This window comes from Hyperoodon ampullatus (assembly GCF_949752795.1).
Source record: "Hyperoodon ampullatus genome assembly, chromosome: 19".
In the NCBI taxonomy this organism is placed as follows: domain Eukaryota; kingdom Metazoa; phylum Chordata; class Mammalia; order Artiodactyla; family Ziphiidae; genus Hyperoodon; species Hyperoodon ampullatus.
Window position 1 is genome coordinate 18364371 of NC_136932.1, and position 16613 is coordinate 18380983.

Consider the following 16613-nt stretch of genomic DNA (forward strand, 5'->3'; position numbering starts at 1 on the left):
AGTTTTCTGCCTTCAGATCTGTTCTCAGCAGCTCCCTCCTCCAAAGTGGGGTTCCCTCCCTCCCACCCCCACCCCCAGTCCCCTCTGACATGGGAAAGGGATGTCTGGGGTAAGAGGGCTGCTTCAGGGTGTGAGGTGAGGGATGACAGAGTCACACAGGAAAGTGTAGCAGGAAGTAACCGAGAAAAGGGTTTCTCCCTCATCCCCCTGTGGGCACAGGAGGGTGGGGTTGGCTGGGGGTGTCAGGGGTGGGGCAGGCGCTCCCTGCGGGAAGGGGCATCCCCCATCTCTCCCCATCTGCTGAGATCCGGTTCACTGTTGAACCCTGGGGTCCCAGTCGGCACCGCCCACACCCCCGCACCCTTTTCTCTGCAAGGGGGCCGCAGGGCCAGGCCCAGGCCGCCTCTGCTCTGCCTGAGAAATGTCAGGTCACTGGCTCAGTGTCCCTGGCCTAGAATCCAAACTCAACCAGCTTGGCAGGGAGGAGCGGCAGCCAGGCCTCCCCGATGCCCCCGAAAGGATGAGGGGTGACATTCCCCAAGCAGCCCAGGCCACCCCTGCCTCCCCGCACCTGGGCCCGCCTGCCTACCCTCACCCAGGCCGCCCAGTACTGACTGCCCACGTGCCCACGAGGGGCCTTCCCCTTCCAGCCCGGGAAAGCACAGGTGGGCAGAGTGCGGGGTGTGGGTGGGAGGAGTCTCACGGGTTTCCAAGCAGGAAACAAAACTGAAACGACAAACCCAGCTTCAAAGTACATGATCCCATGCAGAGGGGCCAAGGACAGCTGCGTCCCCGGTTCTGCTCCACTCCTGCAGGGGCTGCCCCACAGGTGACCTTGAGAAGACACACGAGGCCCAGGAGCAGCACGGGCTGGCTTGCCAGGTGGGGCCCTTCCCAAGTGTCACTGCACGTTGGGCCTGAACCTCCAGGCCCCGCAGTCCTGATCGACAGCAGTGCCTGGGCTGCTGAGAGAGGGAGGGAACAAGCCCACTCACACATGTTAAAGGGGTTTGTTTTGGGGGGGGCAGGGGGCTCAGGAGGAATCCCAACCCTGGGGCCAGCCACCCACTCCTCCATTCGGGTGGACAAGCTCCTCACACACCTGGCCACCTGCGCTGGAGAGTCTGAGAAAAGCCCAACTGCCATCACCGCTGCTTCCATTCCAGCCCCTGAAGGCCGAGCAAAGGTGGGAAGGGAAAGGAAGCCAGTCCTCTTGGGGACCCACCCAGTCTCTGTGGCTCCCTGATAGCCTTGGTTGACCTTTGGGACAGGGCCACACAACATGCACATGGGGACAGGTTACCCCCAAAGGAGGCTGAGGGCAGGGACAGCAGAGACAGGCTCAGTGGGAAGTGCCTGGGGGAGCAGGCAGAAGCGTGGGGCTGCCATTGGGCCCCCAGGCGGGGAGGCAGCTCCCCCACTGCAGGCAAAGACAGGGGCTCCGGGGCTGAGGCCTAGCCTGCGGCGGGCTGCACGGTGGCGAGACAAGGGGAGAGGGTTACCGTAACCAAGCCAGGACCCGTCCTTCCTCTCCTCCCCACGCCCAACCAGATCCAGCCTGTCGCGTCGCCCCCCTGGCCGGGATGCCCCTTGTCAGAGCATCCAGACCCGCCACATGGCAATGGAGCTGGTCCCCCAACCGCAGCACAGCTGAGAGCCTCACCACCCCTCTGCCCAAGGAGCACGCTCTCCACACCAAGGTAAAGAAAGGCACCGCAAGCCAGGCAAGTTAGAAAAGTCTCTTTTAAATTAAAATTTCACCCTGGTGAGATGATTGATTTGGGAACTAAATCCAAAGGCAAGCTCTCCACTCTGTTGTCCGCAGCGAGGCTGCACGGTGGAAGAGGCAGGGCGGCTACGGGGTCAAGCCCACCGGCAGAGCCTGGGCCTCTGACCCCAGCTGGCTCTTAAAGTCCCGCACAAGCCCCGCACACCTAGATGGAGACGGGTGACACCGGGAGAGGCGACAAGAGCCGGAGAACCACTGACTGGGGGCGGGGGGAGCCTCACGACGGCGAAGAGGGCCCACACCCTCAGCCACCCGGCGCACCCCTCCTGCCGCCATCACGCGGAGTGGAGAGGTGGTGGTCCTTCTCCTGATTCCAGAAGGTGTGACCTTTGAGAGGAGGCAGCCGGCAGACACCTCGTGACTGCAGGATCACGCCACCTGGCTTCCAAGCACCTGCGCCCGGGACCGGGGTGGAGGACGGGGTGCTGGCCCAAGGGGAGGCTTCACTGGCCCTTCCCCGCTGACCCAACACCCGTCAGCCAGCCCCATTCTCACATACATTAGTTACTTTTATATATTCATATATATATTATAGTTATATATTAAAAAGAGAAAAAAAACTTGCCTGAAGAGAAAACTCCTGAAGGACCCAAGTGGCTCAGGAAGTTTACTGTTCCCTCCACCCACAAAAATTCTCTTATAAAATCTTCCAGTGCGATCTTCAGGAAACCCCATCCGCCCCAGTTCCCCACCCCCGCCCTGGCCCTCCTGTGTCCCCACGACCCTGGACTGCCCCCCAGCTCCAGCCCAGCGCCCGGCGGCATCCAGTCTCATCTCTGGCCATCCATCGCAGCCACGGCTTTCTGCTGGGTGCCCCCCTGCTGTGCTCCGGGCGGCCACGTGGGCTGCGGGTGGTGGAGATGGTGGAAGCTGTGGGCCGTGGGGGAGGAGGGTGGGATCCAGGCGGCCTGGTGGCTGGGTGGGGACGAGGCCCAGAAGGGGCTGAAGCTTGCCGGGGGGGAGCAGGCCACCGCGGTCATGGGGCTGTTGCTGTTCTGCAGGCCCTCGGAGGCGCGAAGCTTGGAGAACATGGCCAGCGCGTCGGGGAAGTTGGGCGGTGTGGCAGGTGTGTTGCTCGGGGTGCACATCTGCTGGGAGAGAACACTGGGGTTGCGAGGGCTGCCTGCACCGCGCCCCACCCCCCGCCCCGATCCCAGGCCACTATCCGTGGGTCTCTAGAGCCTTCCCATGGTGCTCACCCACACTGGGCCCTCCTTCCTCCCCGTTTTTCAGTCCATAAGTGGTTTCAGCAGGACAAAAGCACCCCTTGCACCCTGAGCCAATAAAAACAGAAAACCGGGGGCGGACTCCTACAATTTTTGTCAAAACCAAAGAGTGTTTCCTGATGCTTGGGAATGACGCTCTGAGTGTCAGAAGTAGATGGTTAATTCCGGCAGAAGCTAGGGTGTCAGATTGAAGCCAGGACAAGGGAGGCAGCCCAGGACACCGCTGCTGAGCGCCTCACCCTGGGTGAGAAACCAGCTGGCTCCTGAATAATAACGCCCTCAGACGTTCCGAGGTTGTTAGCCAAGGGAAGGAGGCCAGATCCAGGATCTCCCTCCTATGCCAACCCCGGAGAGGCTGCACTTGCTTGGTGCTTGGGTCCGTTCCACATCCACAGCATCAGCCAGCGGGCCTCGGGGCCTCAGCCTGCATTCTCTCACTTCTCACGAGGGTGCTAGGTCATTCTGATGATCCTCTCGGTTACAGATGAGGAAACTGAGGCCCAGAGCTCAAGTCGCTGGGCCAAAAACACACCGCTGCAGGGCACAAGTTGAGAAGCCGGAATCCCGGGGCTCCCAGGTCTGCAGGCCCAAGCTCTTAACCTCTACCCAGCCCCACTCTGCACTTAAGAGTCAAGTGCAACTTCATGCCTGGGCTCCCCGAGGACAAAAATCAGCGTCTCCCAGCAGGCTGCCCTTGGCCAGATGCTGCCAGTGTCTCGGTCAGCTCAGCCCCTCTCAGCCCGCTTTGTGAGGGCAGCTGCAAACATCCCAGCGTCTGCGGTCTTCTGCCACTACCCTGAGCAGGGACCCCAGCCAGGAAGGGCAGCGGCTGGGCTGGTGGGCGGTAACTGGCAGCCTCCCTGCAAACAGCGGGGACCGCAGGCCTCCCAGCCCTGTGGCGTGGGGGCATGGGGGTGCCACCCCCTGAGCACTTCACTAGGGTGCAGGGAAGAGGCGGCAGAGAACAAGGCCAGCCCAAAGCCAGTTCTGACCCGGCAGCAGCTTCTCCCTTTCCCAGGAAACCACGGGAGCCCTTCTTTGAATTTCTCCTAATTTTAGCAACACCGGCCCCTCCCCCAGGCACAGGGCTCAGGGAGCAAGATTCTAGGGCTCCTCACCTTGCTCCCAGGGCTCTTTCCCGGGAGCTTCCAGAGCTCTGCAATTAAACCCCAGCCCAGAAGGAGGACAGGCCCACGGGAGGGGGGCAAACCCCCTCTGATGAACTGGGCCGGCTCCACATCAGCAGCTGGGGCGCTCCAACCAGCGTCCTCTCCAGGAAGGCCACAGGACCCGGGGCAGGCCTGACCCCACCCAGACCATTTCCCTCCTCCCTTCACTCTTCCCCCCCCCACCCCGCCCCCAGGGCTGACTTCTCGGCAGCAGGAAACAATGAATGGGGGGTGGGGGGGACAGGCCAATTGCATCACAGCATCGTGACCGACTTCCCCAGTTCACCGAGCCAGTGGAGCCTGTCTCCTCAGCAGCCACCCTGCCCACCACCCCCCCCCCGCCCCCGTGACAGCAACAGCGGCCTGGATCAGGAGCAGGCCTGTGCCCACCTGCCTGTGTGAGCTCGGGCAAGTCCCTTAACCTCTCTGGGGTTTCTCTCTATTTCTGTAAAACCAGGGGTTTGGACCAGGTCCTGTAAAAGTCCCTCCAGCTCTGCTTCTAATAGCTATGGATGGAGCTTTCCAGCTCTCAAGCATACCCAGAGTCCACTGCACCCTGCTAATGTCCTACTGCTTCGCATCCACAGTGTCTTTCTCCTCTTCTCGGCCCTTCCCAATCTAACCCAGGAGCCCTCCCTTATCTAGGAAGATGCCTCCGACTGTGTATGTACAGTCATCTATGGGACAACCATTTATCAGCAACTCTTGGCCTGGGTCACTTCTGGTATTTTTATCTAACATTTTCCTTTGATTTATTATCTCTAAAAAAAATTACCAACTCCTCGATGGCGTTCTCTGTGGTGCTGGTTAGGAGCACTCATGGATACACTGATCAGAATGTCTGTTAGAAAACCAGCCACAGCCCTTGAGGGAAGCTTCAAAAAGATTACAGTCCCTCAGGATTTGCAGGGAAGGAGCAACAGAACCTAAAAGGACCATCAGTCCCAGCTCTCTGGGGTGAGCCCCTCTGTTCAGGGCAGCACAGAGTGGCTGTGCTGGAAGCCTGGGCCTTTTGAAACGACCACAGTTGGTGGAGCAAACCTCAAGGCCCCCTTTAGGAGGAGACGGAGGCAAGATGGAGGCAAGCTCCAGGCTCACACTGGAGCTTCCCATGGTCCGGTACAGGGGAGGGTCCCCTGGAGATGAACCCCTCTTGGGTTTACCAAGAGTCCAGCCTCAACTGCCACAGCCCTGCAGCCAGCATAATTCTCATCATATTCCGATGCAGTTTCGTTTTTTGATTTATACAAACAGCATGGGCTATTCCAAGAGAAAAAAGCTGGTTAAAAGGGTCAAAACAGACCCCTCTCTACTTGTCCTTTGCAACTAGATGAATACAGAGCGCCAAAGACAAGACACAGCAGAGGAACCATTTGCAGCTTCTTCAGGCAAGGCAGCGGCTCTGAGAAGGGAGCCACGGGCAAGGACACCAAAATGCCAAAAATGTACTCCAGAAGCCATAACAGATCTCCTGGGGAATCATGTTTTACAATCCCTATCTTGGGGCCCTCCCCCCACCAGCAGGGCTAATAGGTAACTAGAGAGGTAGAGAAGGCATTCAATCCTCTAAAGTGAAAGGGATGTCCTATGCCTGTGGAAAGCAGGGCAGGAGGGCAAAGGCCCAGGCCTGGGGCCAGCTTGGAAAAGAGAAGAAAGCAAATCCAGGCCTGAACCACTTCTGTTTCCTGTGTTTTATGTATCTTCACCTACTGAGATTAAACGCATTCTTGGCTTATCTTGTCAAAAATCTGTAAGTCTTCCACGCTCAGGGTAGGTCTTTTTCCATGAACAGGAAAGAGTGAACATAACTCTCTGGGTAGAGCCCAGCTCCCAGGCCAGGGTGGATTTATCCCTTTCCTGTTCTCTGCAGAGCTGGGTTGTCTGGATGGGGGGCTGCCACTCCAACAGCAAGACGGGTGCTCCGTATAGACAGACATTCCAGGTCTCAGTCCCCTCGGGGCCCTTCGCTTGGCCCGCGTTCCCCCGACGTCTAGTTGTCGTCCGAGCCCCCCTCCCCACTACCTGCCAGCCGGCTACTCCGCCGGCCACCCTCGCCGCCCTCCTAGCCCCTGGCCCAGGGGGAGCGCCGAGCACAAGTCCTCAGGTCGAGCTACAGCAGCCCAGGAGGCCTGACCGCAAAGTTGGGCGAGCCAGACGGCCCTGGGAGCCGCTCTTCCCTGGAAGACATTTTGGCTCTTTGTTTACATCGCGGCTCGGCGCTCCCCGGCAACATGGCTGTCACCGTCGGCGCCTGACAGCGGCCCCCGGCCCGCGCCCTCGGCCGCCCGTTGGGCTGCGGCCGCGGCGAAGCCGGCCCTCCAGCCCGCCGGCCCTCCCGCCGGAGCCCGGCCACACTTACCATCTGGTGGTGGTGGTGGCTGTTGGGAATGTTGGTTTCTTGGAAAAACGTGCTCAGGGCGGTCTGCGGACAAACATAGCGGCAGGGCGGCGGTTAACGGGGACGGGGCAGGAAGCCCACCGGCCGGCCCTGCCCCACCGGCCGGGCTCATCCGCAGTGTCCGCGGCGCCGCGCTCGGGCCGCCGGGCCCGACCCCTCGGCCGGCCGGCCCGCGTCGCTCGAGGGGGCGTCCCCGGGCCGTGCGCGGAGGTACAGGGCGGCAGGGCCCCGCGCCCCACGCGAGACCACGAGGTCGCTGAGCGCCTGACGGGGCGATATAAATAGAGCTTCCCTCCCCCCACCCCCTTTCGTGGCGCGCGGCCGGGCGCCCCGGCCTGCGCCCCTGCCCCAGTGCCGGCGGCCGGGGAGCGGGGCCGGCCGGGAGCACTCCCTAGCTCGGCCCGCACGCACCTCGAACTGCCAGTGGGCCGCCTGCAGTAGCTGCTTCGCCTGGTCGGCCGCGCAGCCTGCGGCCAGCACGAACTGGTTGATCATGACCTGGTGCCGCAACTCATCCATGTTCACCGACATGGCTCCGGCCGGCGCCCCCTCCCGGGATCGGCGGCCGCGGGAGGCCGGCTGCCCTCAGCTCGCGCTCGCCGCCGCCCGCGGCCTCCGGACCCTCGCCCGCCCCGCCACCCGCCGGGCGAGTGTTGTGGTCCGGCTCGCGCTGCCGGCCGACACCACAAACAACAGTGCGGGGCGGGGCCGGGTGTCCCAACGTTCGGGGGCCGCGAGCCGCCGCCGCTGATTGGCCCGCGCCGCTCGGCCGGCGCCCGGCTCCCTGGCAGACGTTCGATTCGAATCCTGCGGCCTGCGGGCCCGCACTGTTTCTCTTTCTGCCTGGCCGCGCCCATTGGCGGACGTCGGCGCCGTGGGGCTCCCCGGCATTGGCCGGACGCTGTGTTTTGGCTCGTCCTGGCTCATGATTGGCCACGACCCGGCGTCTGGGGCGGAGCCGCGCTCGCTGATTGGTCTCCCTTGGACCTGTTTGAACTCAACTTGAAAACCTTGAGTGCCTGCTGATTGGCCGAGGCCCCTCTGTTTGCTGTTGTAGGCTTGGGGGTGGTGCAGCCAAGTTCATTCATTACTTCATTGAAACTGAACATGCTCAGCTGGAAAAGCAAGACAGAGTGGCTTTGACTCACTTCCTCTGAAAGATGTGGTCATCTCGAGAAACAGAATGATCAAAATAGAAAACAGACAGAGCCTTTGCAGCTGCTCCACTCTCAAAATTGTTTATTTTTTCTAAAACTTTCAAGCTGCTCTACTTTTTTTTTTAGCTTTTTATTGAAATGTAACGTACGCCTTTCATGCCTCCTTCCAGCCACTACCCACCCCGAGCCCAACAGTCTTTCCCTACGTTTTTAGGACAAAAACTTTGCTCTCTGAAGAAGAAAACTACTGTTAATGTACACTATAAATACAATTGCAAGGGGGAAATGAGGCTTTCTCAGACACTAATATTCCAAGCTAAAAAACTGTTTTTCCTTAAATTGATTGGCCTAACTGAAACTTTAATTTGTTTCTACACAGGTACCGGCTCTCAACCCTTGACATTTAAAAACAAAGTTTATTTATATGCACTGAGCTTCCATCTTCTGGATTAGGATTTTAACCTTCAAGGTTTGTGCTTGGGATTTGTGCAGATGGGGAAAGAACTAGGAGTTTAAGCATACTGAAGAAAGGCCAGAGAGTTTAGGAAGGTAAACGTCGCTAGGAATTCACTGTTAGAATTTCTGTTTCTAAAAAACTTAGTAAGTTCTAGATCTGAAATACCAGTCAAAGAGTATATAATAATTAGTTAAGAGTCTTCAGAACGGGAGGCTAAGAAGAAAGCAAGCCATGGTTCTATTTTGACTTTGCCTAAAGTGGATTTAACTCTCCATCTAAGAAAACTTAACCATGTAAAAAAACAGAATATAAATAAGGAAAAAGTTACACCCAGTGTTTATGTTCTGATGAAAAACAGCCTCGGGCACTATAATGAGTTTGTCCCATTTTGTTAGTCTTTTTGTTTGTTTATTTGTTGTTTGTTTTGAACGGGCAGGAGTCAGCTTTTTGCCACGGCCAAAAGACCCATTTCTCTTCCCGTAATTGCACTTGGCCACCCCCAAGTACTCATGGGCTGAGACCTGGAGTGTGACTAGTCAAGTACAGCTTGCAGCCCTTCCCTTCCAGTAATTGAAAGGTGAAAACAAAAGTGAGTATCCAGGACTTCCCTGGTGGCACAGTGGTTGAGAGTCCGCCTGCCGATGCAGGGGACGTGGGTTCGTGCCCCAGTCCGGGAAGATCCCACATGCCGCGGGGCGGCTGGGCCCGTGAGCCATGGCCGCTGGGCCTGCGCGTCCAGAGACTGTGCTCCGCAACGGGAGAGGCCACAACAGTGAGAGGCCCGCATACCGGAAAAAAACAAAAAAACAAAAGTGAGTATCCAGCAGCTGCCATTGCCAAGGGGCCTGGCTCATGAGCAGCCCAGAACAAGGAAGCACTGTCATTGTGGGGCTCCAGTTTTCACAAGTACATACAGCTGTCAAGCATGCCAGGGCCATGTGTAGTAGGATCTAACTGGGCAGAGGCATTTCAGGCTGCAGGAGCCCTTAGGTCTTATTTAAGTTCTCAAGGAAGACAAAGGCCCTGAAAACACCAAAATTGCCAAACCTATTTTTTTTCTTGGGTATCAGTGTGGTTTATTCCAAAGCTTTCTTTAGTTTACCATTTACAGGGCACAGCTGTAGGCACCTGGCATAGGCATGGAAGACAAAGCCCCCAAGCCATTCTGGTTATCTGCTGGGGGCCATAATCACCCTGGGCAGAGAGAGCAACAGAGTTCTGCCTCTGATTTGTGGCTGTGAGTAGTGGAAATGCTTAATCAGTACTTTGGCTTCTGAGAATCTCTTCAACGATGTATGAGGGTAGGGCTTCCCCTTCTCGGTCTGGGAAACAGGAGGGCCCCCGTCCTGGGAGCACAGGGAGAATGAATGAGGTCATGTCTGTAGAGGCCTTTGAGCTGCTGGGATGAAAGCAGCTCCCCAAGTGTAAGGTATTGTTAACTGAAGGTATTATTATTTTAATCTGAGAGGACAGTGTGCATCAGGTAACACAGAACAATAAAAACATGCCCCTTAATAATGAATAAAACACAGAAGTAGCCTTGGAAGGAACAAAATCCTTTTTACATCAATGATCTAGGCTACAGAACGGGCCATGTTACAACCACTAAGAGAAACAACCTCAGCCAGTATTTCCTCTGGGCCTGGATAACAAGGATGTTGTGAATGCAAGTCACTGAGTTGGTACAGAGACAGGCAACAATAAGTAGCTGGACCATCACAGACAGCTGCCATTTACCAAGCACTTCGTGTGAGCCAGGCACCTTTTGAAGAGTTTACTGTCTGTTAACTCATTTCAATCCTCACAACAATCCAGAATTCCATTTCACAAACAAGGCAGTTATGGCACAGAAGAGGGGAGGAGCTTACCCAAGGTCACAGTAATAAGTGCTGGAGTGAAGCATTGGCCCAGTGTAGTTCCAGAACTTTGTGGTTAACCATTACACCATACTACCTTCCTTAATGCTGCAGTGTCACCTCAGTGGGGCTCACAAACAAGAGCTATCAAGGGCACTGGGACTTGCACAGCAGACGCTTGAAAAGTAGTGAGCCCCAGATGGGGAAAAGGAGGCACCAGCTGTTTTGGGCAATCATGGGGGAGGGGTGGAGAACTGACATTCCCAACCTCCATCTCTACAGTGCATTCCATTCCTATTCCTTTTTTCTTCCTTTCTACCTCTTACTCCCCAACCCAAACAGATCCAACAAAACTGAGAGAGGGAGGGACTTCCCTGGCGGTCCAGTGGTTAGGACTCCGTGCTTCCAAAGCAGGGGTCATGGGTTCCATCCCTGGTCGGGGAACTGAGATCCCACATGCTTTGCAGCACAGCCAAAAAATTAAAACAAAAACAAAAAACAGAGAGGGAACTTGGGGACTCTTGGTACCCAAGGCCCACCACATGCAGGCTCCCCGTGAAACTTTGTACACCTCTGCACATCTTCTCTGATTTGAAACTTCTAATAGTCTTGAGGCTCAGAGAGGGTGAGGAACCTACTTAAAGCCACACAGCCCCTGCTTGATTTATGGTAGCAATGGGATTAGATCTCTCATTTTCTTCCATCCCTTCCTTCCCTCCCTCCTTTTCTCCCTCTTCAAATTCTTATATCTTGTTTCGCTGCTGTTGCTTCAAGATGCCAAGACAAAAGGACGAGGTGGCCAGGAGAAGCAGAAAGATGTTGAGAGAAGGAGAGGGAGAATGGGAGAGGATGAAGTGCCAGGTAAAGAGACCAAATGCAGACAAGCAGCACCAAGGTCTGCGGGGCAGACCACCCAGTGCCTGAGTGGACCCAGGCACTCCTGGAGGTGGGATGGCTCCCTTCTCCTTTCGTGGACTTCGAATGCTATTGCCAGCCCTTGTTTGTTTAACACAACCTATTTTTTTTTACAACTACTTGCCAGAGCAAATTTATGCTATTTCTACTATATGATGGGCAAGGTAAACGTTGCCACTTTTTTTTTTTTTTGGACACTTTTGAAGCATTCTTTTTTTTTCCTAGTCTTTTTCCTTAAAGAAGATGGGGGCTTAGTGCAGGAGTACTTCTACTCCAGGCAAATCCCAGTCCTCCTCCGTGATCACTGAGATTTTGTCTCAATGACAAAACATTATGTCTGTTGGGAATGTACTCTGAACCCAGCTCTGCGCCATTCTTTATTTGGATTACCTTGTTTAATACAACAACCCAGGGTGATGGGGACTGTGCATATCCCCAACTAACAAAGAAAAGCAGGGTCAGAGAGCGTAAGTGACTTGCCCCAAGTCACTCAGCTAGCTCAGGGTGGAGCTGAGATCTGAACGCAGGTACATGTGTTTGCTCCCAGAGCTGGTGCTCTTAACTACCACAATCTACTTTCCAGCCCTGTCTACCCCCTGGAATGCACCTTATCTTCTCTCTCAGTGGTACTGAAAAGACACAAAAGCTTGTCTGTATTATTGGAAGTAGTGGGAAGGTGAAAGCCAGTCCTCAGGTGATGAGTTTATACTGCTTTATACCAGATTTCACCAAATGTCACACGTCCACAAGGGACAAAGGCCATACCAATCCCAGCACAGTTAATGGCAGTTCCCAGAAGGAGCACTGGAGGCCTGTACTCTCTGTCCTGTACCTGCCAGCCCCCTGATAAGGCAGCCCCACCTCCCGTTGCCAGGTGTGTCTTATGGTAGGTAAGTCTCTGGCAACACTTCCAAAGGGACGTCAGAGGTGGGTCTTTGCCGAGGGGGACAGGAAGGGAGGGCAGGAGACAGCCTTCTTAGGAGGGTCTCCCTTCTCTGGGGGCCTCAATTGTCTGCTTGGACTCAGGCATCGGCCACTTTCTCTCTATGGGACAGGAATTGATCAGCCTGGAACTGGGCCTCTCTAGCCCCATCCATGAGTCCAAAACACAGGAGGCCCGTTGCTGTGGCAACCACTGACTTCAAGGTTTGAGACAGCCTTCCAACCTGACACACCTTTTCTTTTCTTTTTCTTTTTTTTTTTTTTTGAGAACTATATCATACACCAAGTTTGTGTATAACCTATGCAGTTTGAAGAATAATAAACAATCACCCACATACCCAACATAGAACTGAAGTCCAAGACTAGTACCTTTGAAAACCCTTGCATGACTCTCCCCAAATGCATATTCCTTTCCTCCCCAGACACGTAATCCTCAAATCTGCATTAAGCATCCCCTCCCTCACTTTTTCTTTTTTATAAATTTATTATTTATTTATTTATTTTAGGCTGCACTGGGTCTTCATTGCTGTGCACGGGCTTTCTCTAGTTGCGGCGAGCAGGGGCTACTCTTTGTTGCGGTGTGCGGGCTTCTCATCGCGGTGGCTTCTCTTGTTGTGGAGCTTAGGCTCTAGGCGCGCGGGCTTCAGTAGTTGTGGCACACAGGCTTAGTAGTTGTGGCTTGCGGGCTCTAGAGTGCAGGCTCAGTAGTTGTGGAGCACGGGCTTAGTTGCTCTGCGGCATGTGGGATCTTCCCGGACCAGGGCTCGAACCCGTGTCCCCTGCATTGGCAGGCAGATTCTTAACCACTGCACCACCAGGGAAGCCCCTCCCTTGCTTTTCTTGGTCATTTAATCCTATGTGTAGGTATCTTCAGACAAAGGCGATTGTGGGTCTGAGACATTGATCCCATTGATTGAGTGACTCACCTTTCCCTGGGCCCAGTCCCTCTCTCCTCCAACTCTGCTGGGTGAGCTCAGCGAAGCCCCCTGAGCAATATGGATCACTCGCAACAAGGGCTGGCTTTCTTTTTCTCTTTTTCTCATTTTCATGACCTCAGACAGTGACTCTGATCATAGGATCAATCATAGAAGATTGTCCAAGAAGGCTCCTTGGAGGAGGGAGATCTGAGTTGGGAAGGATTTGGGTAGATAGAAAGGAGACGGAAGGGAATTTTTGGAAGTGGAAACAGTGCAAACTATAGCACAGAGTTACCTTGAAAGCAAGTTTATAGCAAGACCCATCGGGGCTTCTGTTGGGAAGTGGGGTGGGGGAGACACTAAGCTTGGAGAGGCATGGGTTGGAGTGGACCTGCCCTGGGCAGCGGGGGAGGAGGGGGCTGAGTATCACTTCCTTTGTCCACAAAAAATGGTACATGCTTCCTCAAGTTGGTGCAGAAACTCCGTAAATTGGTCAGGTAAGGCTAAGCTATGCTGAGGTAACTACAATCCTACAGTCTTTCTTCTCACCCATGCAAAGTTCGCTGCAGTTCGGTGACTCTCAAGAAAAACTGCCCTCTGGGCAGTGATATAACTGCCCTCTGGGCAGCCTGTAGGAGCTTCCACTGCCTTGTAGCTCCGAATTGGCAAACTACAGCTCTCGGGCTGCCTCCTGTTTTTGTAAATAAAGTTTTATTGGAACACAGCTATATTTATTTGTTTATGTATCATCTATGAGTGCTTTCATGCTACAGCAGAGCTGAGTAGTTGCAGTATGAACCACAAAGCCTAAAACGTTTCCTATCTGTTCCTGTGCACCAGCTAGAACTTGGCAATGAGAGGCTTGGAGGGTTGAGTGTCGGCAAGTAAACGCTTTAGCCCAGAAGTAATACACCTCTGCTCACGGTTCATTGTCCAGAAGAATCACATAGCCTCTCCTGACTTCCAGGGAAAAGCAAAGTCGATCTTCCGCACACCCAGAAGTAGAGATCCAGGGGCTGGTGAACATTAGCAGTGTCTAAACCACCTACATGTGGCGCTTCCACAGGTATCAGCCTGTTGGGCAGTGAAGATGACTCTATTTTCACTTGCTTATCTCTAAATCCCAGAGTCATAGAGGGAATATAAATGGACCAGGACTTAGCAGAACGGAGAGAAATATTGGAGAGGTCTGTAGTTTCCAGTGAGATGCTGCTTGAGGTTTTGGAAATTTTCAGAAACACAGGAAGCCAGGGTACATTGGGGGGGAAAAAAGGGAAGGCAAGTTCTGGAGGAGAAGCATTTGTTTAAAATAAAATCCCTGGTCATTTTTTTTTTTTTTGCAAGTTTGGCAGCGACAGGTGCCCTCCTGTCAGGAACACAGGGCACCTCGGGTCAAATGATGGATGTGCGCTATTTCCTGACCCCAAGAGCCCACACCACTCTTTGGAGCAAGCAGGGTGCTGTTAATAAACACAGGGCAGTGCTCCACATAAAGAGGAAGGAAGTCTCTCCTGAGAACGAGAGCACTGGGTTGTACACAACAGAATTGGGAAACCACCAGAACGCGCCTTGTCACCCACAAAATCCATGCCCATCACGCCTTGGACCCTGAAAGCAGGCAGAGAAAATCCTGTGACCTGCCCTTGGGGAGCTGCCAGACCAGAGCTGTTCTACTGCCTGGGGTGTGTACAGAGCCCAGTCATCAGATGGGATTGTGCAAGGACACAGGATGTCTGTCCAGACCTGAAGGCAGTTACAAAGCACAGGGTTCTCCAAAGTGTCTATAGGAGAGACGTTTAAGGCCAAGAAAGACTTCCATAGAGAAGAGGAGACGGGGGTCAAAGGCCTTGTTGAAAAATGGTCCTAATTCAGATGCGGAGATGAAGTAGAAGGAAGTGGGATAAAGAAGGCAGATTAAAGTTAGAGAGACAAAGTGAAGGTGGGGTGGAGAGAAGTCCCCATGCGTTGCCCTTTTTCACTGGTGCCGCTACAGAGAGAACTACTCTGCTGGCTCAGTGACCAGCAGGCCTGGTAGGACAGGCCATCTGTGGGGAAGACCTGGGGCTTTAGGCTCAGGCAGATGCCTTCTCCCTGCACCTGGTGGAGTGAGCTTCAGTTTCCTCATCTGGGAAATGGGAACAATAATCCTACTTACCCCTAGGGGCTGTTTTGAAGATTAAATGAGCTAATGAGTTCAAAGGTGCTTGGATGGAGTCATTGTTCAAAATCGATTATTCTTTGTAACTATTTAACTAGTCATTTATCTAATGACTCTTACCCATATGGGAAACGATGTGGCCAGTCCTTCCGGGGGATTTGAAGAAACCTAAGGCCAGGGGTGTGCTGGCAAACTGGCTCTGGGGAGTGGGGGAAGCCCTGATTGGCAGCACTTGATGTTTCCTGTGGTTTAAATAGTCCCATTATGACCAGTTTCAAGCTACTGGCCGTTTAACAACTGGGCTGGCAAAATTCCGAACAATCAGCTCTGGAGAGCAGGCCCCAACCCAATGGGCTTTCTCTCTAGTTAGCAGATGACATATAAATGAAAAGTTAACAATGGTGGCTCACAGATACACAGCCCAGTCCACAGATGGCCTATCTAGAGGGCCTTTGAGGGTGACATTCGCTTCCAGTGCAGACACTGGGGCTGCCGTGCGTTGGGAAGAAGGGAAGGGTGCAGGCTGGCTTTTTATCTGGCCATTCGGGAGCCCACAGGCGTGATGGGGGAGATGTGTTCCTGGCAGTTTGGGTTCCAATGGCACAGAAAGGGGGTGTCTCAGGGGATCCAAGCCCTGGGCTCTGCCTCCCTCTATTGTAGTTCTATCATCTGCACCATGAAGGCACGGGGTTTTTTTATGTTTTGGCCGTGCGGTTTGCGGGATCTTAATTCCCTGTCTAGGGATTGAAACTGGGCCCCCCACAGTGGAAGTGTGGAGTCTTAACCACTGGACTGCCAGGGAATTCCCAAAGGCAGGGTCTTGAATGCACATCCAGGCTCAGAAATCCTGGACCCCTGACTTTAAAAAGTTATCTTTTGGGGGCTTCCCCGGTGGCTCAGTGATTAGGAATCCGCCTGCCAATGCAGGGGACACGGGTTCGAGCCCTGGTCCGGGAAGATCCCACATGCCACGGAGCAACAAAGCCCGTGTGCCACAACTACTGAGCCTGCACTCTAGAGCCCGCAAGCCACAACTACTGAGCCCATGTGCCACAGCTACTGAAGCCCTCACGCTTAGGGCCCGTGTTCCGCAACAAGAAAAGCCACCACAATGAGAAGCCCGCGCGCTGCAACAAAGGGTAGCCCCCGCTTGCCACAACTTGAGAAAGCCCACGTGCAGCAACAAAGACCCAATGCAGCCAAAAATAAATAAAAAACAATTATCTTCTGGAATCCAGTTGCTTCATAACAATATTTTTATTAAAGTTTAGTTGATTTACAATGTTGTGTTAGTTCCAGGTGTACAGCACAGTGATTCCGTTATATATATCTATTCTTTTTCAGATTCTTTTCTCTTATAGGTACTAACGATTTTTTTAATAAAAAAAGCGTTAGCATTTATTGAGCCCCTGCTGTGTGCCAGGAACTGTGCTAGGGCTTTACATAGCTTGTCCAACGGAATGTTCAGACGGCTCTTTGCTGTTCTCATGTTCATTTATAGAGGAGGAAACTGAGGCTCAGAGAGAATGAGGAAATTTCCCAAGATGCACAGACAGTAATATAAGAACTGGGCTTTGGACCTTGTTCTGATTGGCTCCAGAGCCTGATATGCCTTTTGCCTTTGGAAGC

General features: G+C 54.0%; 1 protein-coding gene across 2 annotated transcripts; it reads right to left on the reverse strand.

Moving 5' to 3' along the window:
* Positions 1 to 1725: 1725 nt before the first annotated feature.
* On the reverse strand, positions 1726 to 7335 carry UBALD2 (UBA like domain containing 2). Of its 2 annotated transcripts, none has more exons than XM_079725049.1 (3): positions 6994 to 7335; positions 6544 to 6606; positions 1726 to 2880 (listed from the first exon to the last, which is right to left on the reverse strand). In XM_079725049.1, exons 1-3 carry the CDS (start codon positions 7111 to 7113, stop codon positions 2560 to 2562), a joined length of 504 nt encoding a protein of 167 aa, XP_079581175.1. In that variant the 5' UTR covers positions 7114 to 7335; the 3' UTR covers positions 1726 to 2559. The 2 variants fall into 2 exon arrangements, with proteins under 2 accessions (XP_079581175.1, XP_079581176.1); XM_079725050.1 differs by having other exon boundaries at positions 1726 to 2877; positions 6994 to 7321.
* Positions 7336 to 16613: the final 9278 nt, after the last annotated feature.